At 45.2% G+C, this 13763-nt stretch overlaps 1 protein-coding gene across 1 annotated transcript in view; it reads right to left on the bottom strand.

Moving 5' to 3' along the window:
* Positions 1 to 7734: 7734 nt before the first annotated feature.
* DPH6 (diphthamine biosynthesis 6) overlaps positions 7735 to 13763 on the bottom strand; it is a 333132-nt gene continuing 327103 nt past the window's right edge. Inside the window, exon 15 of the mRNA XM_069209036.1 lies at positions 7735 to 8869. Coding sequence (XP_069065137.1) covers positions 8751 to 8869 — 119 coding nt within the window. The 3' untranslated portion in view covers positions 7735 to 8750. The remainder of the gene's footprint in view (positions 8870 to 13763) is intronic.

Below are 13763 nucleotides of genomic sequence, written 5' to 3'. Positions count from 1 at the left end.
CAGAAGATTCTTCAGCTGTTGCCCCTGCTGTGCCCACCCTGTCAGTGAGTGAAGCTTACACTGTTGCTGCTGGTGCAGTGTGTTCCTTGTATGGGTCAATCACACCCTGGGACTGCCTGTGTGTGAGGGAAGCTTGCTCTGTGGTCAGTGTTACGTGTGTGAGACGCTTCTCCAGCTGTTGCCCCTGCTGTAGTCAGTGAGAGAGGTTTACACTGTTGCTGCTGGTGCAGTGTGTTCTTTGTATGAGTGAATCACACCCTGGGACTGCCTGTGTGTGAGGGAAGCTTGCTCTGTGGTCGGTGTTACGTGTGTGAGACGCTTCTCCAGCTGTTGCCCCTGCTGTAGTCAGTGAGAGAGGTTTACACGGTTGCTGCTGGTGCAGTGTGTTCCTTGTATGGGTCAATCACACCCTGGGACTGCCTGTGTGTGAGGGAAGCTTGCTCTGTGGTCGGTGTTACGTGTGTGAGACGCTTCTCCAGCTGTTGCCCCTGCTGTAGTCAGTGAGTGGTTTACACTGTTGCTGCTGGTGCAGTGTGTTCCTTGTATGGGTCAATCACACCCTGGGACTGCCTGTGTGTGAGGGAAGCTTTCTCTGTGGCCAGTGCTGTTGTGTGTGAGACGATGCTTCAGCTGTTGCCCCTGCTGTAGTCAGTGAGTGAAGCTTACACTGTTGCTGCTGGTACAGTGTGTTCCTTGTATGGGTCAATCACACCCTGGGACTGCCTGTGTTTGAGGGAAGCTTGCTCTGTGGCCAGTGTTGTGTGTGAGATGCTTCTCCAGCTGTTGCCCCTGCTGTAGTCAGTGAGAGAGGTTTACACGGCTGCTGCTGGTGCAGTGTGTTCCTTGTATGAGTGAATCACACCCTGGGACTGCCTGTGTGTGAGGGAAGCTTGCTCTGTGGTCGGTGTTACGTGTGTGAGACGCTTCTCCAGCTGTTGCCCCTGCTGTAGTCAGTGAGTGGTTTACACTGTTGCTGCTGGTGCAGTGTGTTCCTTGTATGAGTGAATCACACCCTGGGACTCCCTGTGTTTGAGGGAAGCCTGCATAGCTGCTGCCTGTTTAGGTGTGAGTGAAACATGCTGTGCCACTGCATATGTTCTGCCTGGTGTGTATGGGTACATCATTCCTACTGCCTCCTCCCATCACTTCCCTCTGCCCAACTCCCTCATCACTGCCCCCTCACCTGCTACCCATATCTCATGACACTGTCGCCTTCTCAGAAACAGTCGCTCTCGCATCACTGCTCTCCAGCTCCGGACTCTAAATGTCTGGTGTCACAATGTCACCCTTTTTTTCCCGGTGCTCTCGCTGCACTTTCAGGGCCAGTTTTCATAGCAGAAGCACAGAAAGTATAAATCCTCTGTCCTCCATAGCAGGTTTACCAGATCCATGTGTGACGAGCTGCTCCAGTCGTTTTTTTTTTGCATTCCAGGACCTGCATTCCTGGTTTTATGATGAACTAAACAAGTCAAACTGGAGTGAAGCTGCTGGTCACGTCTGGACCTGCCTGAGAAACCCGGGAGGCAACATCCTGCTATATCCAGGGCTCTCGGCCAGTGGTTCCCAACCTGTGGTCCGGGGACCCCTAGGGGGTCCGCAAAGCCTCAGGGGTTCATTGACTCCTTAGAAAATTACCTAATATTAACAGATTAATAAAGTCCATAGAAATAAAGTGGCTACATTTTCAAATTAAAATTTTAATACGTACTGTAAATGTCAAGGAATTTGAAACTGGAGGCTAAAACATAAATGAGTATCCTCAGATTGATTCGGGGGAGCAGTGCACGTGCATCAAACAGAATATAGTGTGGACGATGTGTGGCTTCAAATGAAAACAGAAAAGCTCTGACCTTACTATTAACATTTGTATTTATTGTTTTGTTTGCAAAGTAAATAAAATGTGTTATCATTTGTGTATGTGTGATGAACGCTTGTTTCTGTATTTTTTGTGTATTGTTTTGTGGTTCAAATCATCAACAATGCTTAGGTCGGGGTCCCATTCTTCCAGTAATCACACACTAGGGGTTCATCAGATTCAAATAATGATTCAGTGGGCCCTCCCGGGTTCTAGTAATGACAAAGTAGGGGTACACAGAGGTCAAAAGGTTGGGAACCACTGCTCTAAACAATCTACACTAAGGGCAACGACCATCTCTTTGAACAAGCCCAAATGCCAGAGGAAAGGAGGTCAAGACCAGCTTAACCAATACGATGACGGTGATATACTTATCCCGACTGTGTGTGTGTTTTGCTTGTTTTGAAATTATTTATACTGAGAATTTGTGTAAACCAACTACTTCTTTTTCCTGACTTCTTGGTCTGAAAACCTTTGCTGACGTGCTGGTAAACGGCAGGGGTGCAACTAGACCCAAACTTCGGGGAGAACTAACGTGTCAAGCACTGAGCTTGGAGACATTACTTATCTGGATTGCTTGTGGCAAATAAGCATTTTAAAGCACACTGTCTGTGTAACACTGTTTTCAGTATTACAAGATCTAATATAACTTTTAGGGGCTTTCGGGTCTAAACAAATTGCAGCACAATGAATGGCAAATGTGTCAATGTATTACAAGTTGGGCCGAACTACTAAGATGTATGGGTCTAATTTAAGTGTCAATCTATGACGCATGACACTTTCCAAACACACTGGACTTTTTTTTTTTTTTTTTTTGTCCTCATTCACCCTAGGCCTTATATAAACCTCCTTTTCTTTTCAACCAAGACGAGAAGAGTTTTCCTTGGCCAGGGGTTGCTCTTTCCTCTCAAACAATCCTCAGACTGTCCCAGTTCCAGGAGGATTTCAGAGCAAGATATAAAATCATTGGACCAATAACAGAAATACATTTTCATTCAGTAATACTTAAACAAAAAAAAAAGAATTCTTTATCTCTATGTCTTGATTTCCAATTCAATAATGGTGCCCAAAAGTTCCCCCACGCGCTGTCCCGCCCCCCCCGTCCACACTGGACTTGTTGCTTCAACCTAATTGGACTTTAAAACCACACAACTTCAGCAATTATTTGAGCATCCTTCCGCAAGGGAAGCTTTGAAAAACTAGGAGCAAACAGTGTTATGTCCATGCTGTATTTACCTCCACACATAATATATGCTATTTGCACAATAGGATGCATGTATATTAACAACTCTCTTGCTTTCTGATAGGGGATGCCTCATCTCCAAGCTTGAATTTAGAAAAGATATTAATTGGTTCTGATATAACTCCCATCAAATATGCTTGGTTTTGAAAAGGCATGGTAGGCATACAGCCTGAATTGCAACCCATGTTTGGAAAGCTCTGCTGAAATAGCGCAAAAGGAGGATTAGCCATGCTAAATCCACATCACACATGGGATTTCATTAAGGCTTACCAGGTGTAGCAGTTGCTTCCCCTATTTTACTCTTTGGTACCCACAGCGCTACCCTTGTTACCCATTGTCTCATGATGCCAGCGGCTGGATCAAAAAGTGAGCAGCCCTGTTTTTTTTTTTTTAGTTTACATTGTTTAGTTCCACCTTGACACTGGGCAGCAAATACCTAGATGCTGAAGGGCTAGGTGTATGTCAGACAGTCACCCTGCGATGCCACTGAGTGTGAAAGGTGGGTGAAGTCACTTGAACTACTTCTGTCATCTTAGTAAATAAATGCCCATGGCAGCACAGAACTGACACACAAACGTGAAACATACCCACGAATGCTGGCAGGAGCAAGTTATAAAAGAGCAATACCTTTCATGAAAATAGCAAAAGAGCATGAAGAATAATAGAAGCTGATTTATATAGATAGCATGATTAGTACACTTCTGTAGATTATTGTCCAAAGGAAAGGGAGACTGGATAAGACGTATCTGGGAGAATGTTCAGTAGTTGCGTGACAAAGTTATTCCGGAAAAAGTGTGAATAATGAGACAGGATAATTGGGCTAAATCAGAACAACTAGGAAAAAGGTTTTGGGCAAGAGGAGTAATTTTAGTGTGGGAAAAATACTGGCAGTAGACAAAGTGGTATATACTATGTTTGGTAGACAGTTACTTGGGTACAATAACTAGGCCATGCAAATCTAATCGCACCCTCATTTTATTTTCAGAGATATAATGTTGTCTCATGTGACCAGCAAGGAATTACTCCAGAAAATACCTACACTAAGTATTATGTTTTCAAAGCACTTCCTCTCCTGCTAACCTTGTCTTCTCCCCTCCATCCCCTTGAAACATTGTTACAGACATAATCCCCACTCTCAACCTCCCACCCCAAGCTCACATCACCCCCACCCTGAAGACCTCCACTGGCTCCCGAGCAAGTAATGAGCACTCTTCAAGATCCTCACGCACACACACAAAGCCACAACATTGGCCCTACGCATCTCATACTGGTAAACGTCCACAAAGGTACCAGACACGTCTGCTCTGCTGGATTTCTACTCGCCCCCCCCAACAGATGCAGAACCAGATCCAGCTGTTGTCCCTTCTTCTACCTCACTACTAAAGTCTAGAACAACCTGCCAATCTGCCCCTTCCACTTTCCCTTCTGGTCCGTCTTCTGCTAAATGTAACTGTTACAAGGATGCTCATGAAAGGTTTCTCTTTAGATACTATGAAGTGAGTGGTCAATTCCTGCTTCCCAGGGGCTCTCCTTGGCCTGGCAATCTACCTCTGCCCTTATTTCTAACAATTATGCTACCATTTGGCAAGAAGACACACAAAATATGTCGGCATGGTGATGATGTGCCTTTACCGCCTATGGACCCCAGTGCGTTATCTTCCAAACCCTCTCCTGATCCCTTTTGGTAGCACTAAACTAATTTGCAGAGGTGGCTAGATATAAGATCAATCTTCAAAAATCTCAATTTCTGAACTTATCGTTCCAAGACAAATGGTGGGGACTATACGGTCACGGTTTCCGCTGACGTGAGCAGAGAAATCCATTTACTACCTGGGGGCAAAACTCTTCCCGTACAGATGCTGCAATTAATGTGAGCCCAACTCCGCAAGTGTCAAAATGTAAATTTATCATGGCTGGGCCGCATAGCTGCAGTCCAAATAACGGCCCTTCCTAGATGTTTATGTCTGGCCCAATCTGTTCCCCTATGAACCTCCATAAGGCCTCCGGAGACTCGGTTATGACCAAGACAGGTTTGTCCTCTTACCCCTCACCCCTATTATAGGGAACCTGGTCTTCACCCCGGCCTTGGACAGCACACAATTTTCTGAAATGCAAAAAAACTAGCTGTAAACGGCTGTGAGATTAATTTGACCTCCAAGGAATTAAAATTATTGAACAGCTCAAACCGGATTATGGCCGACCCGAAACTGCAAAGCTGCAATACTTTCAAGTGAAACAACAGTTGACCCACAAAAGGATGAAACCAGGAGCATCCTACCCCCTTGACTGCCTTGGAAAAATGGATCCTCCACAGACAGGATGATAGGCTGTTAATTTCGATATCTATAAAGTTATTAATTCAACCTCTTTCAGACCCACACTGCTTGTCAGCACCGATGGGAGGCCAAGGTGGGGAGATCACTCACAAACAAAGAATGGTCCAAGACACTGGCGAGACCCCGCTTAGAGGGACTCTTACAAAAATCATGCATTACTTGTACTGTACCCCTAACAGAGTTCACATATAGCCCCCTGGGAAAGGCGGCCTCTACTGGAGAAACTGTGGTAATGCAGGAACACTGCTGCACCTGCTCTCAAACTGCCCCAAACTTCAGAGGTATTGGGAGGGGGTCCTAAATGAGATTGATGATATGTTTGCGATACAAATGCTGAGGTTCCCGGCGTATGTAATTCTGGGGACAACAGATTGTCTCATGTACTGAATGAAATCACACAGTGTGTGCCAAATTAAATGATTGCAGGGTTCAGTCAAACAAGCCACATTGAACCTCTGGGGCAAGGAAGGAACACCTATGCATAGATCCTGGCTATACCAGGTGCGGGATATGTCGGGATGGAAAAGGTCACTCGTGGTAAGAGGGACAGAGGTGCTAGCTTTGACTTCCTTAGTGAGGCGTACCTCTCCACGCTGTCAACTGAGTTCCTCAAAATCACCTGCCCTGTATACTTTTGAGTATTGAAGATTGTCCCCTTATCACACGGCAACCCTAACAACAGGTTGAATATATACCCCAAATGTAGAGAAAGTAGACATCTGCAAGGAGGATATCAGCAACTCTCGGCTCCTAATGGCTGCTGGGGCCTTCCCAGGCTTCCGGATTGGCGGGCTTTTAGTACAGTTCACCGCTGTTTTGTTTTCCTGCATACCGCCTTGTTAAATGTGGACACTGTGATTAATTTGCTCCATTCTTCATACTATTCATGGAAAACGATTGCAGTTGTTCCCACCAGTCTCATGATGTAGGTGGGTGGCTTTGTATTAAAACTAAATAAATAGCGTTAATCCTAAAGAAATTGCCATAACCTGCAGTTTTTGGTGCTTTCCAAACCAAAGTCACATTTTTCCCTTGGTAACTTTCAGCATGTTTCCCAATGGAAAAATGCAAGATTATGGTGCTTGCTATGAAACTTATAAAACTGATATGTTTCATAATAGGAGATACTGCACATATCAGAATTACCTGGGCCAGTTGTAATCGGGGACTCAGTCACTGAAATTCACTTATTGCAACATTGCAATCTGTTTGGGAATCACAAATTGCGTGTCTCAAAACAAAATGTACAACAGTGTTAAGTACACTTTTTGCGATTCCCAATGAGGTCGCAAATGACCTACGTCATCAATATTCATGAGGTAGGTCGCAATTTGCGACCCCATAGGGAATGGCTGCACTCACAGGGATGGTGACCTGCTGGGCTTAGCAGACCACAATGTCTGTGACTGCTTTTTAAATAGAGTTTTTTTTTTTAATGCAGTCTGTTATCTTACAGGAAAATAGGATGTAGTTAAAAAAAAAAAAAATGAAAAGTTTTCTTTTCATATTTTTTCAGAGTTGGCAGTCGTCTGTGGGACCATTACCTGCTCTGAAAAAATATTTGTGCTTCCATTCACAAAGGGGAAGGGGTCCGAGAAGGTGTCTCTTAGGGACCCTTGCAGTTTGCGGATTTGTTAGCACCAATTTGAAATTTGTGTTCACTGCAACTGTTTTGCAACCACATTCACGGTTGCAAAACAATCATGCATACCATTCAGATTCGGTATTAGGAAGGGATGCCCTAAACACGACCATTTTTACTTCCTGAAATACATTTTTCGGAGAATCAGCCCATTTGCGACTAGAAAAATGCTTTGTACATGTGGCCCTATATGAATATATATTGTAAGGAATCTGAAGTGCATCAGTGAAGGTGATTTTGAATAACAGACACAGAACCCTTATCTAATTCCAAATGGCCACCATTACTTTCGCAAAACACATGACACAACTCTATTCATTATCTGGGAAAAGTTAAAAAAAACTTGAAAATGACTTTGATTTTCAAAGCAACATAAGTGATGCATCTTCGTACTTTGGAAACTTAATGTATATGTGTCGTAGTATATTTACAGCACTAACTTTTCTTGAAACCGGTTTCTTCATTTGACAAATTATCTCACTTGTATTCTGCACAGCAGTTGCAAAAGGATATTTTACAGGTTTGCAGGACTGGAAATATGCTGTAGTCTTACCCATCGTATCAGTTCTTGAAGGATGAAAAACAGTGATGTCCCTGCTGAAATTAGAGCTGGAGTTTTAAATCCCTATAAAAGACGCATATGCCATACAGACACATATTTCTGCTTGTTTTGGAATTGCATTTATCTATATAGTCCTTAAACTTGATACATTAAGATACTGTAGTTCTTTTTCGACTTATGTAGTTCTAAACATTGAAGGTGGTTAACATGCAACTACAATATAAAACAAACTGCTTCTGATATTTAATGCATGCACTGGTATGAGTTCAATCCTTTTCTCTTTGAAAGCCAACATCTGTCAGACATTCCGCTGTCTCTGTGCTTTATTAGCTCTGAGATGGGACTTAAAGCCTCGCTGTAAATGTGCCTAGGAGGTAAGCAGGAGACTTTAGAGAGACTGACCTGGCCAGTCCAAGCTGGCAGCCCCAGCCCAGCCACGCCATCTGACGGGAGTGGCTAAGGCCCTTTCAGCCCCATGGGCGTTGCACGCCTGGTAAACAGGGATTGGGGGAATTTGTTGTTTCTTCTCTGCGTGCAGAAGGGTCTAAAAAAACAAATTCTCTTTTAGATACTGCCATTTCAAGCAGGACACTGAAAATTCACCAACTGGTGAGCCCAGCTCTAGTAAAAACATTAATCGAGAGAGGCATAGTATGAAGGCAACTAGGGAATAGTGGCCATTTAGATTTGTGATGTTGCTTTTTTTTTTTAAATGTCACCCAGCATCGAACTAGCCATTTATTATCTAAACAATCATTGTTCTTCAAAAAAATCTAATGTACTTTAGCACTGTGTCCAGGTCTGAAGAATTGACAGATGTCCACCACCCATACAGGTCCGCTAATCTCCTGCTGCAGGAGCGCTATATTGCTGAGTATCAGCAACTCCTGTGTCGAGGGTACCACTTCTACTCTCAGTTTTGCATCCAATCAATTTCAAGTGCAGCGGTGGTCCAACCTCAGCAGACAACTTTCCTCTCCATCCTTTGCCAGTCCAGATGATGCAACGCTCCACTGTCACCTCGTGATATTCCAAGAAGTCGGTGCCGCCCTGAAAGCTTCTTGCGTGGAGATTCTTAGGTGGGTGTGTGGGCTTCCGGAAGTTCTTTAAACTCATGTACTGAGCCAGCAGGTCATGTGTAGGACCTGCTGATCAGGTAAGTCGAGCACGGGGACCGGAACTATAGCCGGAGCCTGGTCACCAAATATTTCCTTCAGTGGTGCACACAACCCTAAAGACAAGGAGGATCAGGTTAGTGCTTCAATTTTCACAGAACATTTATGCACCTTCTGGTGAAGACTAACCACAGTTTATTAGATCGATCCTTGTAAACATGCAGAAATCATGCAACTTTTGTAAACATACATATATCCATTACTGTTTAAAGCAGGGGTGCGGTGGTGCAAGTGATGACGAAAGCATGTCACATGTTGACGATGACCACTGAGTATATAAGTGGCTCCCATGTACATCCACTGTATGTACAGTTATCCCATGTGGACATCCTGGAAATGACGCATGGATCCACTCCTTGGGGTCTAACATGAGGCACCACCCTTTTAACATATCTGCCAACTTTCCTTAATATATCAGAGGTTAAAGTGCACAGCTGTAGTTATATCCTTACATTGGATGATCCATCAATTTACCTATACTATATCAGAGGTTAAAGTGCACAGCTGTAGGTATATCCTTATATTGGAAGATCCATCAATTTACCTATAATATGTCCTAGGTTAAAGTGCACAGCTGTAGGTATATCCTTATATTGGAAGATCCATCAATTTACCTATAATATGTCCTAGATTAAAGTGTACAGCTGTAGGTATATCCTTACATTGGATGATCCATCAATTTACCTATACTGTATCAGAGGTTAAAGTACACAGCTGTAGGTATATCCTTATATTGGAAGGTCCATCAATTTACGTAAAATATGCCATAGGTTAAAGTGCACAGCTGTAGGTATTGTATTAACTACAGAGTGCAGCACAAAAGCTATTATTGATTACCTTTAATTCATTCTGATTTTAAAATGTGACGCTCAGATGGTGTAATTTGTTTTCTGATGTGCCTGATCTTGGTAAGAGAATATCTTTTTTGCATTTTAATAGTGCACATCTCCTCAAATGATGCTTCAGAACTTGTAGGGGGCTCCATGAACAGGGAAGAAGAATCTGGGCCTTTTTAGAGTCTGGCAGACAGGGTATTCTGTCAAAATGTGCAGGCGTATTTGGAATGCCATTGACTGTAATGCACCTATAGGAGGGCAGATGGAGCACCCACCACATCCAGGCTGTGGGACATTAATTAAGGCCCTCTGTCACTCTATCAGTGAACATGAGGATGCAAGTGAAAGGAGGGTGGGGGATGTCTCTGATGCACTTTGAACCTTGCCTCTTGCAGAAGGATTCCTCACAATGAAATCAGAAGAACTTTCGAGGCGAACAGGTTTGCTTTAGAAGACGCCCCCAGGTGAGGCAGAGTTTTTGGGAAGCTCCTTCTTCTCTGGCTGCTCACTAGACAGGATAACAGCAAGTTCACACAGAACCCTCCATCTCCGTCGCTGCCTTCTATTGATATCTCGCTCTTGGCCCGCGATTCCCTGTACCCAAACTCTGAACTCTGAACTCTCAACCATTACTGAGTTCCTTCCATTCATCCTTGTTCCCAATTTTTCTACTAAGAACGTCCCCGCCCCTCTACACAAAAAAAACCTCATGGACATCACATATGGACCCTTCGTGCCCTACACACAGGGCAGGTCCCAGGCACAGCTTTCGCGGTGCATCGCTCTTGCTTCTGTGTGTTCTTGCTTTTTTCCCCCCGTTTTTTTGTGCCTTCTCCTTGCTTTTCCCTGGTTTTCACTACTTTCTCTTTGCTTTTTCCCCTGTTTTTTGTGCGCCTTCTCCTTGCTCTCACTTGTTTCCACTCCTTTCTCCATGCGTTTTCACTCGTTTTTTTTATGTGCTTTCTCATTGCTTTCCCCTCGTTTTCACAACGTTCTCTTTGCTTTTTCTCCCATTTTTATCTGTCTTCTCCTGGCTTTTCTCTTGTTTTCACTGTTTTTTTCCTTGCTTTTCTCTTACTGCTCGTGCATGCCGCCCCTTATTTCCCGCCTCCCCCGCCCCTCCCACCTTCTCCCAGCATCCCTTCCCAGGACCTCCTTAATGGAGGCCGCGGCGCGACCCCATTGAGCGTGTCCCAGGCCCAGCTCTCCCCCCGCTGCTGCATCGCTCGAGCTCCTGCCTCCTGCGCCCGGGCTCTACTTGAACCTATTGGAGGCTCAACCTTCCAGACCCCAATCTGTGCCGACCTCGTACCTGGAACCAAAGCTGCAGACAGACCCCTCCATTCGAGTGTAGCCCCCCCTCAGATGCACCTGATGTCCTCCAAGCTGTGATCAAGCCAGGCTGACACACGTCACTTCCGCCAATAATGTACATTTATGAAGATACATTTTCATAGTCACGGTTGAAAAAAAAAGGATTGATTTCAATTGGAAACTGATGCTAAACAGGTCGTAGCTACCACGGGTGCGGCAGGTGCAGTGCACCGGAGCCCAAGGGGCCGACTGACCCCGATAGTTCCTTTATTTGGCCACTCCAAGGACCGGGGCATCCTTTCTAGCTACTGATGCTGACATGAGGGCCGCGCCCCCCAAGGCCCTGTCATCACCGCCCTGCTGAAAGGGCGCGCATTAATTAGCCAATATCTGAAATATATGCGGTTTATGTTCCCTCCTCAGCTGCTCTAACCGGAGTCCTGTGGGTCCAGTTATTGGCGTGTACAGGGGAGAGGGGGCTGGCAGGAGATCAGGTTCCTAACAGCCCCTGTCCCCGAGGGTCTCCCACCCCCGGGCGCAGGGCACTTAACCCTTCGACCAGCACGACATGACTGTCCACAAATTATCGGCGGAGTCCCAAATCCCCGCCAGATTGCAGACAGGGCGCGCGGTCCCCGAGCCCCCGGTGAGGCATATGGTCAGTAATTGATGGATTAGAGGGGGGTGGGAGGCGGATACCTGCGGGGACGGGCCGGGGACGGGCTCCCGAGGTGTCAGATACACGACCAGCCCCGTGTTCGGGATAATTCGCATTGATCCCGATGAAGGCCTCGCCGCGGTTTAATTAAAGCTCCCTGAAACACGGCGGGGCCATTAATGATTGGCGGGGGAGGGGCTGGCGTGAGAAGATGCACGGACACAACACACAACGAGAAGTGCGTTAAATAATTTATTGGCACGGCCCTTTCTCTCACAGACCTAAGGCTTGGAAGTGTAGTCAATAATGCATGTTATTACACACCTCAGTGCTGAAGGTTAACTCCGAGGCCCTGATTTCTGGGCAGGAATATCCATTCTGTGTCTTGTCTGTACCGACAGTGTCACGACACCTGCACTTTAACTGGGCGAGGACCTGCCCCATCTGTGGGCAGTCGAGGCATCTTCTAGAAGGTGCCACGGGGTTGTGCCGCCGATAATATGTGATACAAAACGCTCAATAACATGGTGCAGCTCACAAGACCATGTGCGCAAACAAGTAGGACTTGAGGCTTCCTAAGGTTGGATTTACGTCTACATTGTAAATCTCAAAAGGCGATTGTGCGGATGTAAATCCTTTCAGCTGTGGGCGAGCTTACCTCACAATTACAGAATATGTTCTGCCCATGAACAACCCAATTCTAGGGGTGCGAAGTGAGCGTTCCACTGCAGGGTTTCTCATACATGTTTAGGGGAAAAACATACTAACTAGAAAGTCTGTGGCTATGAGTAAACATCAAGGCCCCTTGGCGTTCTAACGATCGTGAGACCTTTATTTTGGTGAAAGATAGGAGAAAATCCCATTCCGGGCGGGGACGGAGGGGATCACACTCAAAATTCACGGGGATGAAGGGAAAGAGCTTTCGCCCCAATAAAATACTTTCCTAGGAGAAAAAAATGAGTCAGCTCATCAAGGCGCTCATCATATGTGCTGCTAGAGGGTCAGTGCTTAATTTGTGCTTGTTGTTTCCGGTGCTGAGCACCGGCACTTATTTTTGCGGGCGGTGCTTATTCTTCTATTCTTCTACCTCAAGCATTTGCTGCGAGCAAAAGACAAACATGGGAATTGGGAGGAGAGGAAAAACGAAAAAAAGTCACAAAGGGAGAAAGCTGCAAGAATGAGCTGAAGGGGCAGGGAGTGTTTTTTATGGATTGAAGAGGCCCGAGATGTAGGGTGACCAGATTTTGAGGAGCAAAAACCGGGACAGGTCAGACATAAAAGAAGGACTAAAGACTTTACACCCACTTTTATATCTGGCCTGTCACGTTTTTTTTGTGTAGCTTTGTGAATGTGTGCCTGTACATGTGTGTGTTTACATATATATATACACTCAAACACATTTTTTAAGACAACACATATAAAATTAGCTATGACTTGACCTCCCACCGTGCACCCTGCACTCCCCAATCCACCTCTCTCTTCTCCCCACTATGGTGTCTCTGCTGGCAGCAAACAGGGGACTGTGTTGCCTGACAGTAACAGATAAATTACTTTAATAATTTCATACTTTGTATGCGTCTGTTAAAGAGAGCATATCTTGAACTTACGTTTCCCTAGATAATCTGACCTTTGTCCCATAAACCGGGACATTTATGTAACGATCTGACCTTTGTCCCAAAAACCGGGACATTTATGTAACGATCTGAGACATTTGTTTAAAATTAAGAGAAGCGTTGGGACACCGGGACAGTCTTCTAAAAACCGTGACTGTCCGGGAAAATCCGGGACGTCTGGTCACTCTACCGAGATGGCTTCAGGATTCCGCTGCCTCAGCATTCCGTGTTCCCACATTTAATTGCAGCAGCCGCGTGTTTAAGAGGAGGGCTTTGGGCACCGGCACGTCTTTATTTACAAATTAAGCACTGTAGAGTGTGCACTAGTTGTGGCCAGTGGAAATACCATAGACAAAACGATAACATAAAATGACCAAACCTCTGTACGATTACTCACGAAGAACAGTGATTGGCGATCCACCCAGTTTACATCAGGGGTCATAACGTTATTTGTATTAAAAACGGGAAGAATTAAAAGATGGATGTCCTGTGTAAACGTCACTTAAGCAACCTTTATATAGACACAGTG

Source organism: Pleurodeles waltl, chromosome 9 (genome assembly GCF_031143425.1).
Source record: "Pleurodeles waltl isolate 20211129_DDA chromosome 9, aPleWal1.hap1.20221129, whole genome shotgun sequence".
In the NCBI taxonomy this organism is placed as follows: Eukaryota; Metazoa; Chordata; class Amphibia; order Caudata; family Salamandridae; genus Pleurodeles; species Pleurodeles waltl.
The sequence above is the reverse complement of the archived record's forward strand: the minus strand, read 5'-3'. Positions and strand labels throughout refer to the sequence as shown.